Raw genomic sequence first — 15,901 nt, 5'->3', positions numbered from 1 at the left:
GTAATATAAAACGAAATTATACCCTTAGAGAGTGTCTAAATTACGTGACTCTCCACGTTTTTTTTGTGGTAACATATTTACTAAGAACTTTAACAATTTGTGGTTTTGATACATTGTTAATTGAACGTACTGCAGTTCAGCAAATGATATGAATAAATACTCTTTTTAAGAATTATTTTACCACTCAAATTATATAATTATACATTGTACATTTGTTTAAAGAGCCTCTACTAACATTGTACTTATTACTAACCACATTTATTCATGTTAACATGAAATGTGTGCAATAAAGGAAATTTGACTTGACTTGACTTGACTATTAGCGACCTTGAAATCCAAGGTCTTACGTTATGTACATACATGTGTATATTGGTTTAGATTTAAGCAGATAAACAAGTAATTATTGAAAACAAATCATGTCATATGATAAGATAGTTTAAAAACGGAAACACTTCATCTTGAGTAGAAATAATAAATTTTAATTTCTCAAATAGCCTAGATCATTCATATACTTAAAAAGTAATCAAATTACAGGATGGAAGAGAAAATACACTCAGAGGTAAGAATCTTTTTATGCATGTTTTATTTTGAATTGTGTGTATAAAAAGGCGTATATTTTTATGTATCTTTTTATCTCATCTTTAATCTACGCGTACATGTCTCATATAATTTCACTTGTCCCGATTTTATTCCGTATTACATATTAATACTAGTTTAAAACTCATCACTTTCTAACTCTAGTTCGTGTTACTTGACTGGAAATAAATTCCAATGGTACATAGGACTATTTTATTTTATTACTGATCAATTTGTTTCAACCAATTTGATTATAAAATCAGCTCCCAAATAACTCTATGTCTCTAGCGTTTTAGATACATGCGTAAGTTTTGCTTACAAAAAAATAATTCTGAAATTCAGTTTGTACAAATATATACAATACAATACAATACACTTTATTCCGCTTTAAACTTACAAAGTTTATAGCAATAACAACAACATAAATACATGAGAAATGGTTTACACAGGGTATATAATTATGCATGTAATCTGTTGTATGACGTACCAAGCGCCTTAATTGACAATTAACGTCCGTGGCCGCGCGTATCATTGTAATATAATTGTATTTGTAAAATTTAACGATCTCAATTTTAGTATTTGTACGTTAATATTTATCTTTCATTCATATACAGATGTTTGTACTGTCTATGAGTTCATTACCTTTCAAACACGCATGAGTGCGGACTGATACATCTCTCATACCAATCGCATTTTTTCGGCCCTTTCCGTCAAACTTCGTACAAGTAAAATGGTTTCCTGCGGTGAACATTTTAATGATATAAAGATATTTCAACTATTTTCAACATTTTTTTTTTTTTTTTAACAGGAATATAGTTGACAATAATCGAACAATATAGAAGAAGGTCTTTGGAAACTGCATGTGACCGTTGATCAAGACCGGAGAAGGTCGAACTTAAAACAATTATTTCTTTTTAAGAAAATGATTAAATAGGCCTACCATTTTATGAATAATTCCGAGCAAAAAAAAAATAAAGTAAATACACAAGTTTACGCAGAAAATATCTCTATTATGGCAGATGCCACTACGAATATTTTAATTTTGTAGATTTTCAGTATAAACAATTAATTGTTTGTAAAATTTGAGATAGATATTAAAGAAACATTGATAATTTTCAAACACATCATTCAAGTTTTTCCACCTTAAACGGTAAAATAATTGTAGAAAATTAGAAATATCACGTAATAGATTTTTGTTCTCAATTAGGTATAATTCGGACTAATTCCCTACAGGTAAGTCCGTAACGTACCGGCAAACGGTATTTAGCTGGGTTTTCGAAAAGGTCAGTTAACCAATCATATACGGTTTACAGATTGTACCGAAAACAGGTCACGTGCTCCTCCATGCCTCAAAAGTTAAACGCGTACCAATACCCTGCGGTCTCCAGACCGCAGGGAATGGAGACCGCAGGGAACAAGTTATTTACAATCGGAACTTTCGGCCCTTTCCGTCTGTCTTCGGATAAGATTATAGATAATAGCCGAGGACATTCCGATTGAAGTTATTATTGACTGTTGTATGTTTTGTTTTAGTGAGTATATTATCGAGAATATTATATCTCAAATGAGATGTCCAGTAAAATATACTATTGTATAATTTGAACTAGAAGAGACAACAGGAGTACGTCTTAATATTCCAAGATTTAATATACAAGTGATGTTACATGTAGCAACTAAAGTCTGTTTCAATATATATCAATATATAACATTGACAATAGCCGAAATGGTCCGAAGGTCCATTCTTTGGTTTATTTATTCTAATATACTGCTCTTTACTTTTCTCTTCTAACGATCTAGATTCTAAAGATTAGAGGCTACCCATACAACCAATGTCGACTGATCATATAGTCTACACTGTTCGCTATTCACTCGGTACATTTTTTTTCAAATTTTCCCTAAAATGACGAATGCATACTTACCTCCATACTTAAAAGATGGACAAGTTCATTTTAGATATTTAGGGTGTTGTGGTATAGTATTATTTAAAAACTATAGTTCTCTGGACTAGGGTCATCCGCGCTTTATACCAATCGGAACACCGCGGTTATTTTCATAATAACCTTATACGTAGTTTGACGGAAAAGGCCGAAAAGAAGCGATTGATTTTGTACATTAACAAGAACTACTTTTATCAATTACTCCTAGAAAGTAATGTGTAAATTCGTCAATAAGTGTCTCTAATGAATAGTAAATTCACAAAACAATTTCCATACAGTAAATATACTTGTTAATGTATGAACAATCATTTATCTCTAACATATCTTTTACCGATGAACCAATTTACCTTATTCATATCAACATTTGTATCGACTTATTTTCTAAACGCAACTGTTTTGGTAAGTAAAGAAAATGTACCATAAGCGTACAGACGGACGAATAAGGTAAAATGGATCTTCAATTTTTATTGATCTTTCATACATGAATACATGCAGCAATCAGATATTGACAAGGACAAGGGTCACCGATCCGTAAACGGTTTTTATACATTTACGCGCAATGGAATGTTTTTACTCATAAGAAATAAACCAAAACGTGATGTTCCCACATTTCAATGCTCACTGAAGCAGGGTGAATTTTTATTATTTATAACTTATGTTACTGTTAAAAACATGTTACTGTAAATATCAATCATTTAGATAGGGGAAAAGGTGTTTTATATAGTGGATTTTTACTTTAACGCAAAACAGGTATTTTTTTCATCATAAAAAATGGATCATTTTATATGCGTTTATTTTTTTTTCTGTGATACTATTAATTTAGACGGTACTTATGTTTCCTTTTTAGCACGATCTTTTAGAACATTTTCCTAATTTTTATTTTTTTTTATTTTTGTTGTTGTTTATTTTGTTTTGTGCATTTCAACAAAATTTACTGTATATAAAAGCACCAAAAAAAAGGGCTGTTACACAAATAATATCATATGCATATAATCAAAGGACAGGACGCAAAGTTGCTGCACACGTAGTTCGAACGAGTGAAATGGTCGCAAACTTGACAAAATGGCGACAGAGTCATGAAAAAAATATATATATATCTCCCGTATTTTGTCTGCACAGAATTTTGGATATTATTTCAGAAGGTTTAGATAATATTGTACATTAATTGATGCAATGTTTATGACACTCTCGATTTAAGGTTTCAGCTTCCTGTATTCTTGTTTGACTAAATTATTGAAGATGTAAACTGGCTTTGTTTGCAACTAAAATGTATATCCATTGATTAAATTATAGTAAGCCACTACCCTACATGTTAGGTGCACATTTTAAGCATATTGTATCACAATGAGAGGGTATATATTCAAATAATAAAAAATGATATAAAATTCCACTTTCCTGCGGGAGGTATAAACTTCCATGTATTAGTCGACATTTTGTCAAGTTTTTCGCTCGTTTGAACCAAGTATGCAACCAGTTCTTGACCTGCCCTTTGGTTTGTAATCCATTATTTAAAGGTATAATTAAAAAATTGTTGACAGCCACTTCTAAATTTGAAAAATAACGACCCTCTTTTGTTTGCGCTGGAACCAAGTGTGCAACTCTTCTCGTCCTGCCCTTTGGTTTGTATTCCATTGTAACATTGCTGAAAGCCTCTTCTAATTAAATTGAAATCTTTACATACAAGGTATCTTGTTGAGAAAACAATTAAGGTTCTTTTTGTTTATTTGCAGAGTAACTCGTGCGATACAATGGGCGGACAATCTGGAAAGTTGTCTTTCAATACAAAAGATGAATCTTCATCGAATACATATACGTATAAAGTTTCGATCAAAACAGGTGACCGTCCAAAAGCTGGTACAGATGCCAATGTTTACATTGTGTTGCATAGCAACGGACAAGCTTCACGGGAAACGAAGCTTGACGTATTCTTCAGGAACGACTTCGAAAGAGGACAGCTGGACTCTTTTAACATAAGCAAACTTCCGGTAAGAACCGTTCTTAAACATCGTGTAAATATCATGTTTACCAAGATAAATGATATTGTTATAAGTGTGAAATTCAAGTGAGATGAAAAATATTCTCACGAGTGTAACCCTCGTGGTGGGTTAGCGTTATCTTAAAGTGAGATACTTAATGTTCTCACGACCAAAAATGATAATACATGTACTCAATGTTCTCACATGCATAGGGGGATACTAGATATTGTCATAAGTGTGATCTGAAAGTGAGATATAAATGTTTTCACGAGCGTAACGTGCGAGTTAGATACTAGATAAATAAATATTGTTATAAGATTGACCTCTTAAAAGTGAGATACTAAATATTTTACGAGCGTGAGCTGCGAATGAGGTACTACATGTTGTCATAAGCGTGATCTGAAAGTGAGATACTAAATGTTCTCACGAATGTAAAGTGCGAAATAGATACTATAGATATTGTCATAAGCGTGATCTTAAAAGTGAGATGCTAAATGTTCTCAAGAGCCTGAACCATTTAGATACTAGATGTATAAAAATTGTCATAAACGTGATCTAAAAGTGAGATACTTAATATTCTGACAAGTGTGAAGTGCGAGTGAGATGCTAGATATTTTCATTAGCGTGACCTAAAAGTGAGATACTTAATATTGTTCTTTTAAATTGTTTTGACATTTTTTTACATTTTATCAAATACACTGTCACTTTCAGTTATTGGTCAGGCATCATTATAAAAAACAATCTACTGAAATTTGGGGCAAATAAGCTCATCTTGCAAGTGGATATTACTTAAACTTTTTGGTAGTTTCCGTAATATTTTTGGCAGTTTTCGGATAAGGATTATAATGAAACGACGAGGTGTTCGATTAGAGATAGAACTGTGTCCATTACAGTTCTTATTATAAAAGAAATATATTAAATACACGTTACTACGTAATTTGCTTTTTTATTTGAAACGCCAGTTTGACATTAGATATGTTTATTTACATTGTTTCTATATAATATATCTTTCAAAACATAAAAAAGTTTTAAAAAACCACATAAAATAGGCCATAACTCAATGCAATTGAAGCGTAAAGAAAAAACACTATTTAAATTGTACAGTGCTCGTTTATTTAGTTTTTAACGCATATTTTGCATTCGATATAAAGCTCGTAACCATTATTTTTTGCTTTTTTTGTTAATGCTTTAAAAAATCGTGACGTTTAAGGTCAACACTCCATTTTGGCAATCAAATAAAAAATCATGCATTCCAAGGTGTATAAAGCTAGCTATGACAGACGAAATATTTTCCGACCGATTAACTTACAGTTGCATGGCTCCAGATGAGTCAAAATATTCAAAGAAAATTAAACTTGGAAAAACTGTACTAAGATTTAAAGAAAAGTAAATAGATTAAACATTCAAGTGATAATTTATATCTTATGTGCATTTTTACCAGTATTTATCATCATATTTCTACTGCGTTACTAACGCAGTAGGGGCTATTTTTGCATATTTTGACCTCTTTTTGGTAATTTACGTGGATTATAAGTGCCGATTGCAATGTGTCAATTACTTTATTTGTTCATTTCCCACTATTTTACTTTTAAATACATTTTCAAATTTTTTATGAAAATTAGGATGAATCTAGAGGCATGCTGCTTTAATAGGGAGAGCATTTTTTATAGTCCACGTGACGCTCGTTCGATCGTCGGTCGGGGTAAAACTTCTCCGTGACAATTAATTATCTCGGACATTAGTGCTAATGACTATTTGTCTCTCATTTCTGATTCAGATACCATGTTGAACTAGTTGCCACTCACTTGCCATGGTCACGGTCACATGAAGGTCAGAGTAACACTTAATTCAAAACCTTTGTCCAATCGACAACCTGAGAACGAATGAGCCGTTGCTCATGTTATTTAATAGGTACATTGCCCATGACCAGTAGATGACTACTATTGAATTGAGGTCATAAGGTCAAAAGTCAAGGTCACAATGACACTTTATGTAAAATATCTTTTATATCTGTTACATGAGAAGTGATAAGCAGCAGTTTATTTGACTAAGTAGGGACATTTTCCATGGCTAGAAGATGACCCCTATTAATTTTTAAGTCAAAGGTCATGGTCACCATGACATTTAATCTAAAATCCTTGTCCAGTCAACAACTTGTCTTGAGAAGGTAAAAGCCATGATATATGTAACTTGGTGAGGACATTGTCCATGGCCAGTAAATGGTTTGTATCGATTTTGAGGTAAAATGTCATGGCTTCAAGGACACATTTCGTAAAATTCTTGTCCGGTCAGTAACTTGAGAATGAATAAGTCTATTTTTCAAAATTGATAGGGATATTGCCCTGAACCAGTAAATGAGTGACCCCTATTCATTGTCAAGTCGTGAGGACACAGTCCCGGTTAATGTAACATCCTTGTCTTATCAATGCAATAAGTAGAGTTTCCTCAGTCATAGGTCTGGGAAATATGTATGTAAATATGCCAAAGTGAAAGTGGAATGAAGACGGGGCATCAGTGGCCTAGTATAGATACATTTCTAATTTTATTTTGAACTTTCTTTAGACAAAAAGAAAAGTCTGTAATTGTTCTTATTATCATCATTATCAATATTTTAGTTTGCATCGATTGATCATATTGAATTATGGAGGGACAACTTTGGAATTTCTTCTGACTGGAACATTGACACGATCTCAGTGAAGAACACGGGTACCGGGGATGAGGCAGTGTTTCCGATTTTTCGGTGGATTCGAGCCAATTACCGATACAACTTTATTCCGCTCGACACAAGTCTGCCGCAGTACGACGAGAGAAAAGGTTAGAAGTTTTTTTTAACGTAAACCAGTAATAAAAAATGCAGAAAAGGAAATGTGTCCTTCACACGCCTTCAGAAGCATGCTAGCTAAAAATACCTGTGTGCTCGAAATACAGCAAAACGAATGCACATAAAGGACCATGATTACTCGAGAACAAACAAGCATGCTATTTAAAGGCATACATGCAAGAAATAAAAAACAAAAAAAAATGAAAAAAAAAAAGAAAAATAATAACACACATGCGCGTGCACACTTAAACACTCACGCACACACATACGCGCGCACACAGACAACAGTCACATACTGCCAAACCAACATCCGAACAGGAAAAATAATGAAAGGGAAGATTCGCATACGTAAACAAAGGACATTCAATTTTTTTCTATAAATTTGTTTTCATAGAGTGACATAAGCATGTTTAATTGGGATAAAAATGGACAGCGTTTTGAATATTTGATTTCAGTTCTTTTAATAAACAAAACATCTTAATGATTTCGTTCTTTTTATATACTAGTAGATATATTGTCTGTTTTTGTCCGTTTGTCCGTTTGTTTGTTTCTTTTACGCCGATTTTAGTATATGATTGGTGATATCTCGACGGTAAGTCCACCAAACTGACTTTCCTGGGTAACAAACTAGTATAATAACCTATTTATCCGAAAATGACCCAACATTCAGCTACATTTATGAGAGACAATTGACCATTACACTCAATGTCGGAGATCAATTGTCACAGAGAAATTTTGCGTAGCCCCGAAGCCCGAAGATCTGACCAGCGAGCACAGGAGTGCAAAGCCTAGATTCATGATTTATTTTGAGAATACATGTACTGTTGTATGCATGCATGCATTGAAAAACTATTATACAGACAAGTGTATTTCCAGCTTTATTATGAAAATATCATCGCAAATCTGTTACACAAACAAGTGTACTTTCAGAACAAAGACAAAAAGAACTCGAGGAAAAGAAGGCATTGTACGAGTTAGCTATCCCTGCTCCGGGTATTCCAAGCAGAATTAAAGCCATCCCCGCGGACGAGGAGTTCTCATTTGACTATCTCTGGGACTTGAACAAGAAAAAGCTGGTGTTGTTGGCAACAAGTAAAGTGAAGCGTATTGCCACCGGAGCATGGAAAACAATAGAGGATGTCAAAAGTATATATACGAAGTCTGTTTTTGTTCCACCAACAGACACGGAGAAGTATGTTATAAAGAAATAAATGTCAAAATTCTATTTTTAGACCAAATTCTAATTTTAGACCGAATTTTATTTTTTAGACCTTCTCTGGTTTCGGTCACATCGTACTGTAAATTAAAGGTAGTTTCGACTTTTCAATGACTACTAAAAGAAGATCCGTTAAAACTTCAATCACTGGCGGGCACTATTTTTTTCTGTACGCAAGCCGGATAGCCTTAAAAGATTTTTACTAATCTGATTAAAAGCAGCTCCAAATTAACACTACGCTTTCGCTCATGCAAGAAATAACTTAAATGGGTCTAACTTTAGTCAGATTGGCCTCCTCATAAGAAAAGTTCCCGGTATGGTTTAACCAACGGAGTTTTTGACAAGATTCCGTGTCGGCAACTTTAAATACTCGCCCACAAAAAAAATCCATATTTGAAATTATACATCGGCCAATTTGTAGTGAGCTATGGAAAACCTTCATAAATAACTTGACCTAGAAACCAGACATGTTATTTCTATATTTGAAATATTAATTTTGAATTTGGGAAATGTTTTTCCTTGATATTGAGTGTTCAAATACAACAAAATAAGTTGCATCGCAATAACTATCTAATGGAAATTTAATGGTTATAATGGGTTGTTAATGGAACAAAGTTTGCGACACTCTGCAGCAGTTCTTTTCTTCAAAATCTGTAATGGTTTTTTGTGTCGCCTCTACGGAGTAGTGGCGACATATAGGGATCACTTCTCCGTCTGTCCGTCTGTCTGTCCGTCTGTCCGTCACAAAACTTGTCCGGACTACTCCTCATAAACTACTGGTGCAATTTCATCCAAACTTTACAGGAATGATCAGTACCAAGTGTAGTTGTGCATATTATCAGCATTTTTCGGTTCAATGATTTTTGTCAGAGTTATGGCCCATTAATAATTTTTATTTTTTAAAGTTTGTCTGGACTACTTCTCTTATACCACTAAAGCAATTTCAATGAAACTTTACATGATTGATCTGCAGCTCAAGTGCTTGCGCATATTGCACGGGTTTTCCGGTTGAATGATTTTTGGCTGAGTTATGGCCCTTTGATCAAAAGGTGTTTTTCTTGTGTGTTGCCAGATACGCAAAAGCTTGTCCGGACTACTCATAAACTACTGGTGCAATTTTATCCAAACTTTACGGGAATGATCAGTACCAAGTGTAGTTGTGCACTGTCCGTCTGTCTGTCCGTCTGTCACAAACTTTGTCCCAACATGAAATTGGCCATCATGAGGCGACACATGTGATTACTGATCGCTCTTGTAATTTAATTTAAGTCAAATTATTCTTATTCACCAGTAATGCATTTAAACTTTTTAAATACTTCGATATTAAAGTTAGCTTTAAAACTTGTTGATTATTAAATAACAATGATTTTATTTTATACACGTAAATAAAGATACATGTACGTATATAATCACTAAATGTGATCAACAAACTTAGCTACATGTAAATAATAAACATAACTAAATTATACATCTATTTGTACAAATTTAAGTGCGTATGATATATAAGTCCATAAACTTGTATGGTTTGATACACACCAACTACTTAAGCATTGATTTTATCTGAATTTACACGACTGATTTGCACTTAAAAGTACTTCATGTATAGCCCCATGAAATTCAGGCGCAGATCCGGGATTTTTTATCAAAGGGTGTCGCAAAGCCCGACGAGGTAGGATGCATATTCCAAATGGGGTTCAGCATTTTATTAGTTATTAGAGGAACATATATGAGTCAAAATTTTACTGATTTTCGCTTGTTTAGCGTAATTTTCGCTAAAAAGCCGGCTGCTCAGGGGAGAGGCGAGGCGACGGGGGAGAGAGAGAGGGGAACATGGAAGTCTCGCGTCAAAGTTGTGCCAGATAAGCTTGGCATACGCGTGCATTGCAATGACTTTCAAAGATCAAGTAACAGTCCATAGATGCAGAAACAAAAGAACGTGTGTACTACTTTTAAATTAGTTTAAAAAATGAAAATTGGTCAATTAGAACTGATGGATGTATGGAGAAGTTTTACACCTTCCTACACATATTTGTACTTATATGTATACATACTCTCATGTTGTACGAATGTCTTATCTACTGTTGTTTGTGTTTCAGGTGGAAAGATGACGTCAAATTCGGTAATCAGCGTTTAGCGGGCGTCAATAACACTGTTATCCGACTGTGTACGGAAATTCCCGAAAAGTTCGGAGTTACACCAGAAATGGTCGAGCCTTTCTTGGAAGGAAAATCTCTCGGTGACGCTTTAACAGGTCGAACAATTTTCATCATCGATTACGATTTGCTAGAAGATTGTCCGTGTAAGGAAGGACACGTTGTGTGTGCACCTATAGCCCTGTTCTATAGACGAAACGATGGAAAGCTCGTTCCCACAGCAATTCAACTGTTTCAAAAAAAGGCAGACGATAATCCGGTGTTTTTGCCGTCTGATCCAGAATACACGTGGGTTTTGGCAAAAATGTGGTTTAATAATGCCGATGCACAATATCACCAAGCTGTAACTCATCTTGGTTATACGCATCTCATAATGGAAGGTATTGTAGTAATAACGCACCGCACATTGTCCCAATCACATCCGCTCTTTAAACTTTTGGCGCCGCATTTTATCTATCTCATCGCGATAAACACTCGCGCGGTAAATAAACTATCGTCGAAGGGTGGGATCTTAGATCAAGTCTTTACTGTCGAGACCAGAGGTATCTTGGAACTTATAAGCAGACGTCGACCAAGTTGGCGATTTGATAGGGACGGTTTAATACCAGAAGACTTCAAAGCACGTGGTATAGATGATCCGGAAGTTCTTCCTCGATTTCCTGCGAGAGATGACTCTATTTTGATATATGACACAATCAAAAAATATGTCGAAAAATATGTTGATCTGTACTACGAAACAAATGAAGTGCTTCTCGCAGACGACGAGATTCAAAATTGGCGGGAAGAAATTACACGAAGCGTAGATAACTATGGCTTAGGCATGCAGGGAGTCCCGGGCGGTGACAGCGGTAAGTTTACAACAAAGGAGCAATTAGTTACTGTTCTTACTGGCTTCATTTCCATCTTCAGTGTTGGTCACGCAATGGCAAACTTTGCGCAATATGAAGAGTATTCACATCCACTGAACTATCCCTCCCTGTTACGCGGAACCCCTCCAAAAGACAAATCAACTCGTGCTGAATCTGATGTTGTAGCAACGCTTCCTGACAAAGAGTCACACTTCTCGATCATGATCACTGGAAAGATTTTAAGTGAGCGGGGAACAAAGCCTCTTGGTGACTTTGAGGTCAACTACGTATTTGACCCGGAAGCAGTTAAAATTGTAAACGAATTCCGCGCAGACCTAGCGAATATCAGTGAAATAATATCCAAAAAGAATAAAACAAGAGACCCACCGTACCCGTATCTCGACCCCGCCGAAGTCCCAAATGCTATTAGTATTTAGGCTTTTCACATGAAAAGTAATATTTCATGTTATATGAATGAGGCAAAGCCTCAAAGCGAACTCTCTGACCGATATATAACGCTATTATGTATTTATTAAACCCACCAGCAATCTGCACACTATCGGCCGAATCTTTCACTCAACTCTTTACTTCTACACACTATTTTGTGTTCGAAAATACGGCCATTTCATGATTTATTTATGATATTAAAATTGAACTCACCCGTCGGAGAGCATAAATTTGCTTAAAATTTGCTTACATTTTGGTAAATGTACTTTCGCGAAACTTGATATAAGGATTGACGGTAATCGGAAAGGTTTCCGAGTGTCAATTTGAGTGGGAACCATAATAAGACAGGAAACCAGAAAAAATCAAAGTGCTGCAGCACTGAATGCGACGGACATGCAACCGGAGAGACATTAAGGTTTTTTTAGAAAAAAAAAAACAACACAAAAGATATAACAGAGAAAATTTGTTCCATACAAGTTCGAGATTTGTAGAGCAGTATATTTTTTTTAAAAACTGTCAACGAAATATTTCTAAAATAAAACCATGCAAATAAACTTCAATCATAATACATAATACATGTGAGAATGTTAATTAGAATTGCCTCGTGTTATATCATAGTGGGCATATAGACAATAAAATATAAGTCATTTGTATTTTTAAAATTTATTTCTCTTGGATATGTCTCATTAAAAATATTTTTGGTTAAAATCATCAGCAATTAATGGTGTAATTTTTTTGAGTTTTTTTTTTCATTTACGTCACTTAAGCACTACAGTGTTTAGTTGTCCCTTTCAATTTCACACTTTATTCCATTTTCAACTTGTTTGCTTTCTTACATTTGTATAGAATTTCTTAAAGTATTGCATGTACACATGTAAACAAAATAAGTATCCGCTGGTTTATTCACTCGTCGATGATGCAGAATCTATTTTTAGAATAGTGTTATCTTCTGGTCGAAGGCTATTATAATCACTCATATCGTGACCTAGAAAACTATGTAAACAAAACACAAGAATCGGAAGTAGAACTGATATTATAACTTCCTTCAATAAAGATTACCATGAAAGACTACATGTTGGTAAAGTGTTGAAAAAACTCCCTTGTTGTTACATGCATTATTTATAATACTAACCATTGTTCTGTAGTCTAATTTATTAATAACTGCTGGATATTCAGCTAAACCTGCGATATGAGTCACGAAAAGAGTTCTTCTTTTATTAATGCGCGAGTTATTCTAAAGTCACGAACACCTTTTGATCTGTTAATAAAAATGTTTTGTTTAATGGGGAAATATTTATTTCCTGCTTATAATTTCTATGAATTATTGAGCTTACTCCTTAATTATAGCATAATTTGCTGTCCTACTTTTTCGACAGCGGTAAATCGTTTCAGCAGTTATTTGCATAATTGCGCAATAATTCTACGGGGCTACAGCGTTTTTACCAATCAAATACGTTTATATTTTAACTTGGATAACTTAATTTGAAATTGAAAAGGCTAAATATGGAAGTTTTTAAGATATCCCGACGAAGTATGGGAGTTTCATAGGATCAAATTCATGTACTATTTCGTGGGCTGTTATTCGGTTGAGGACACATTGCGCGATTGTAGCCGACGAAATCCAATGTGTAGATGACATAGCTCTGAACGCGCCTGAGGGCGCGTCCGTCGCAAAAACTGTTTTCCGGCGTGCTTTGAGTAATAACAGTGCAGGTATCCTGCTGGTACTGATTCCTGGCGTGCTCTAAATACAATATGACTGGGAACCAATAACCTACGATGACGAGCACTATAATTTTGCTGTACGGGAAAAGTTTTGAATACCACTGCGTTACCATAATGCTTGCATTGCTTCGCCCTGCTCTTTAAGCTCACTCTTAAAGCAATGATGTGAAACTTTTATCAGGAAACCATCTAAGTTTTTTTTTTTTAAGTTTATAATGTATTATATATGTATTATGATAAAAGTAAAATAAACATCTTTTGTGTGTGGGGTGTGAATTTTGGTTCAAAAACAGGATGCGGTGAACAAAAAAATTATCATACTATACCTTCCCCCGATTTGCCCTCGAATTTTATACGTGGGAGACAGACACACAAAGACATCTAGCTTTATGGTGAAGATCAGTTACATAGTGTGTTAATCAAATAACGAATTTGATTTTTACAATATTGAATGCATTATGAATTTTCCTTTCATGTCTATGCTAATATTTTTGTATAATTCTGAAAAAAATGCTCACGTATTTAAACTTATTATTTCCTGCAAATGTATTCGTTTTATTGTTTATACAAATATGTTATGGATATTCTGCTTTTGTTGCGTTATTACTTTTGTATAAGTTTTATTGTAACCGTTTGAATAAAGAAAGTGTATAATAAACGCTGTCAACATTCATGCGCAATATTCTATCATTTCTGAACAATAGGGTAAATAAAACGGCGGTCGATCATCATATATATTACATTAATTTTGTTTAAAGGCCAATTATGCCTAACCAATGATAATATTTTCATTTCTCAAAAACTTTTAATTTTTTAATTTCTTGTTATAGTTTCCGAGAAGTTACTCACTGGCCAACTACATGAACTATCTTTTGCTTGGCAATTAGTACATATATACAGTGAATTAGTATTTTGCATGGAAGTCAAAATACTACGTTGTTTACATCTTGCTACCTTTATGACAAAAGAAAAATCATTTTCTTCGCTACTTTGCTAAAGTGATAAAAAATTAAAATTCTCTGAACCCATCAGGTTATAAAAGTCATTTTTGCCCACTCTACAGAAAGGAAGAAAATATTCGTTTCTGAGGCATAATGGGCCTTTAAACATATTTATCTTACCACGACTGCAATGAAAACTTGAAGCTATGTTAAACCTCTTTCGAGTGAGCATCCCGGAACTAACTTGTACCGGTGTCATATAAGAAAACGTGATCGTGAACCCCAGTAAGGCTCGAATCCACAATCCCTGCGTTGGGGTGCAGACACACTTGTACTGGCTGGTTCCGGGAACGGTTCGAAAGTGTGTCTAAAAGCTTATAGCTTCATATAGAATCAAACTAAAATAAATTCTGTCAAATCTAAAAGGTATAAACGGTTTCTATCTTAATAAGATATCAAATAAAATATTATTATATATAATGTATGAATTCACATTTATGGAAATAACATGACAGAGTGAATGTATGTTTTATAATGACCAATTATAGGATATTACAGACACGTGCCGACATTCATTTAAAAAAAAATTGGGTATTACGTCACACCGACACAGAACAGGTCATATGGCGACGTTCTATATAGCTTTACTGGTAGAGAATTACCCCCAGGTGCCCTTCCGTACATTATCTCAGGCACAAATTTAACGAGCACCTGAGTAGAACCACCGACGTTCCGTAAGCTAGCTGGATAGCTTTCTCATATGAAAGATTCCGAGGTCCCTGTTGGGGTTCGAACCCACAGCGGTGAAGGCAAGTGGTTTGAAGACAAAGATTTTAACCACTCGGCCACAGATGACCAAAGTTTCATTTGGAAAGATGCTGTTGGGATGAAAACTAATCTTGGGAGCAAACCTTTAAATCAAGATCTTCACAAAGAGGTATAATTTAAGCAATCAGATACATGAGAACTGCGTTTGAGCTTAGAAAAAAGTCTATAATCACGGACTTGGGGAAGTTTCTAACATAACAAAAAAACAACATGCCGACAGTGAATTTCAAATATTATCTCGAAAACAAGTGTGAAGTTTCCAGTAAATATATCGAGTGAGTGGTGAGACAATAAGTTCAACATGAAGTTGCTCGCAGAATTTTAACAAAAGTGAACGCCGACATCGATACCTTAACTCGGCTGAGTTGTATATAGACTCAATTTTCTTCTCGGCAAACACAGTCATACGTTTAAATAATCGAAAATACAATGC

At 34.4% G+C, this 15,901-nt stretch overlaps 1 protein-coding gene across 2 annotated transcripts; it reads left to right on the top strand.

Annotated features, from left to right (window-relative positions):
- Positions 1–407: 407 nt before the first annotated feature.
- Positions 408–12,309, top strand: LOC132736951 (polyunsaturated fatty acid 5-lipoxygenase-like). 2 transcript variants are annotated; one of them, XM_060724165.1, is made up of 5 exons: positions 408–559; positions 4,244–4,498; positions 7,105–7,303; positions 8,241–8,502; positions 10,623–12,309. In XM_060724165.1, the coding sequence occupies exons 1-5, from the start codon at positions 536–538 to the stop codon at positions 11,962–11,964; spliced, it is 2,082 nt and encodes a 693-aa protein (XP_060580148.1). In that variant the 5' UTR covers positions 408–535; the 3' UTR covers positions 11,965–12,309. The 2 variants fall into 2 exon arrangements, with proteins under 2 accessions (XP_060580148.1, XP_060580149.1); XM_060724166.1 differs by lacking the exon at positions 408–559 and adding an exon at positions 3,152–3,263.
- The last annotated feature ends 3,592 nt before the right edge of the window (positions 12,310–15,901 follow it).

The sequence above is a fragment of the Ruditapes philippinarum genome, unplaced genomic scaffold (assembly GCF_026571515.1).
Source record: "Ruditapes philippinarum isolate M1 unplaced genomic scaffold, ASM2657151v2 ctg1920_1_1_1_1, whole genome shotgun sequence".
Lineage (NCBI taxonomy): Eukaryota > Metazoa > Mollusca > Bivalvia > Venerida > Veneridae > Ruditapes > Ruditapes philippinarum.
This window is presented reverse-complemented; position numbering and strand designations above follow the sequence as displayed.

What these genes read in the sequence shown, in the direction of transcription:
- LOC132736951 (XM_060724165.1), top strand. Translation starts at nt 536, where the DNA reads ATGGAAGAGAAAATACACTCAGAG. An exon ending in AAGAGAAAATACACTCAGAG is followed by an intron (nt 560 to 4,243) that starts GTAAGAATCTTT and finishes GTTTATTTGCAG; the next exon opens with AGTAACTCGTGCGATACAAT. An exon ending in CCACCAACAGACACGGAGAA is followed by an intron (nt 8,503 to 10,622) that starts GTATGTTATAAA and finishes TTTGTGTTTCAG; the next exon opens with GTGGAAAGATGACGTCAAAT.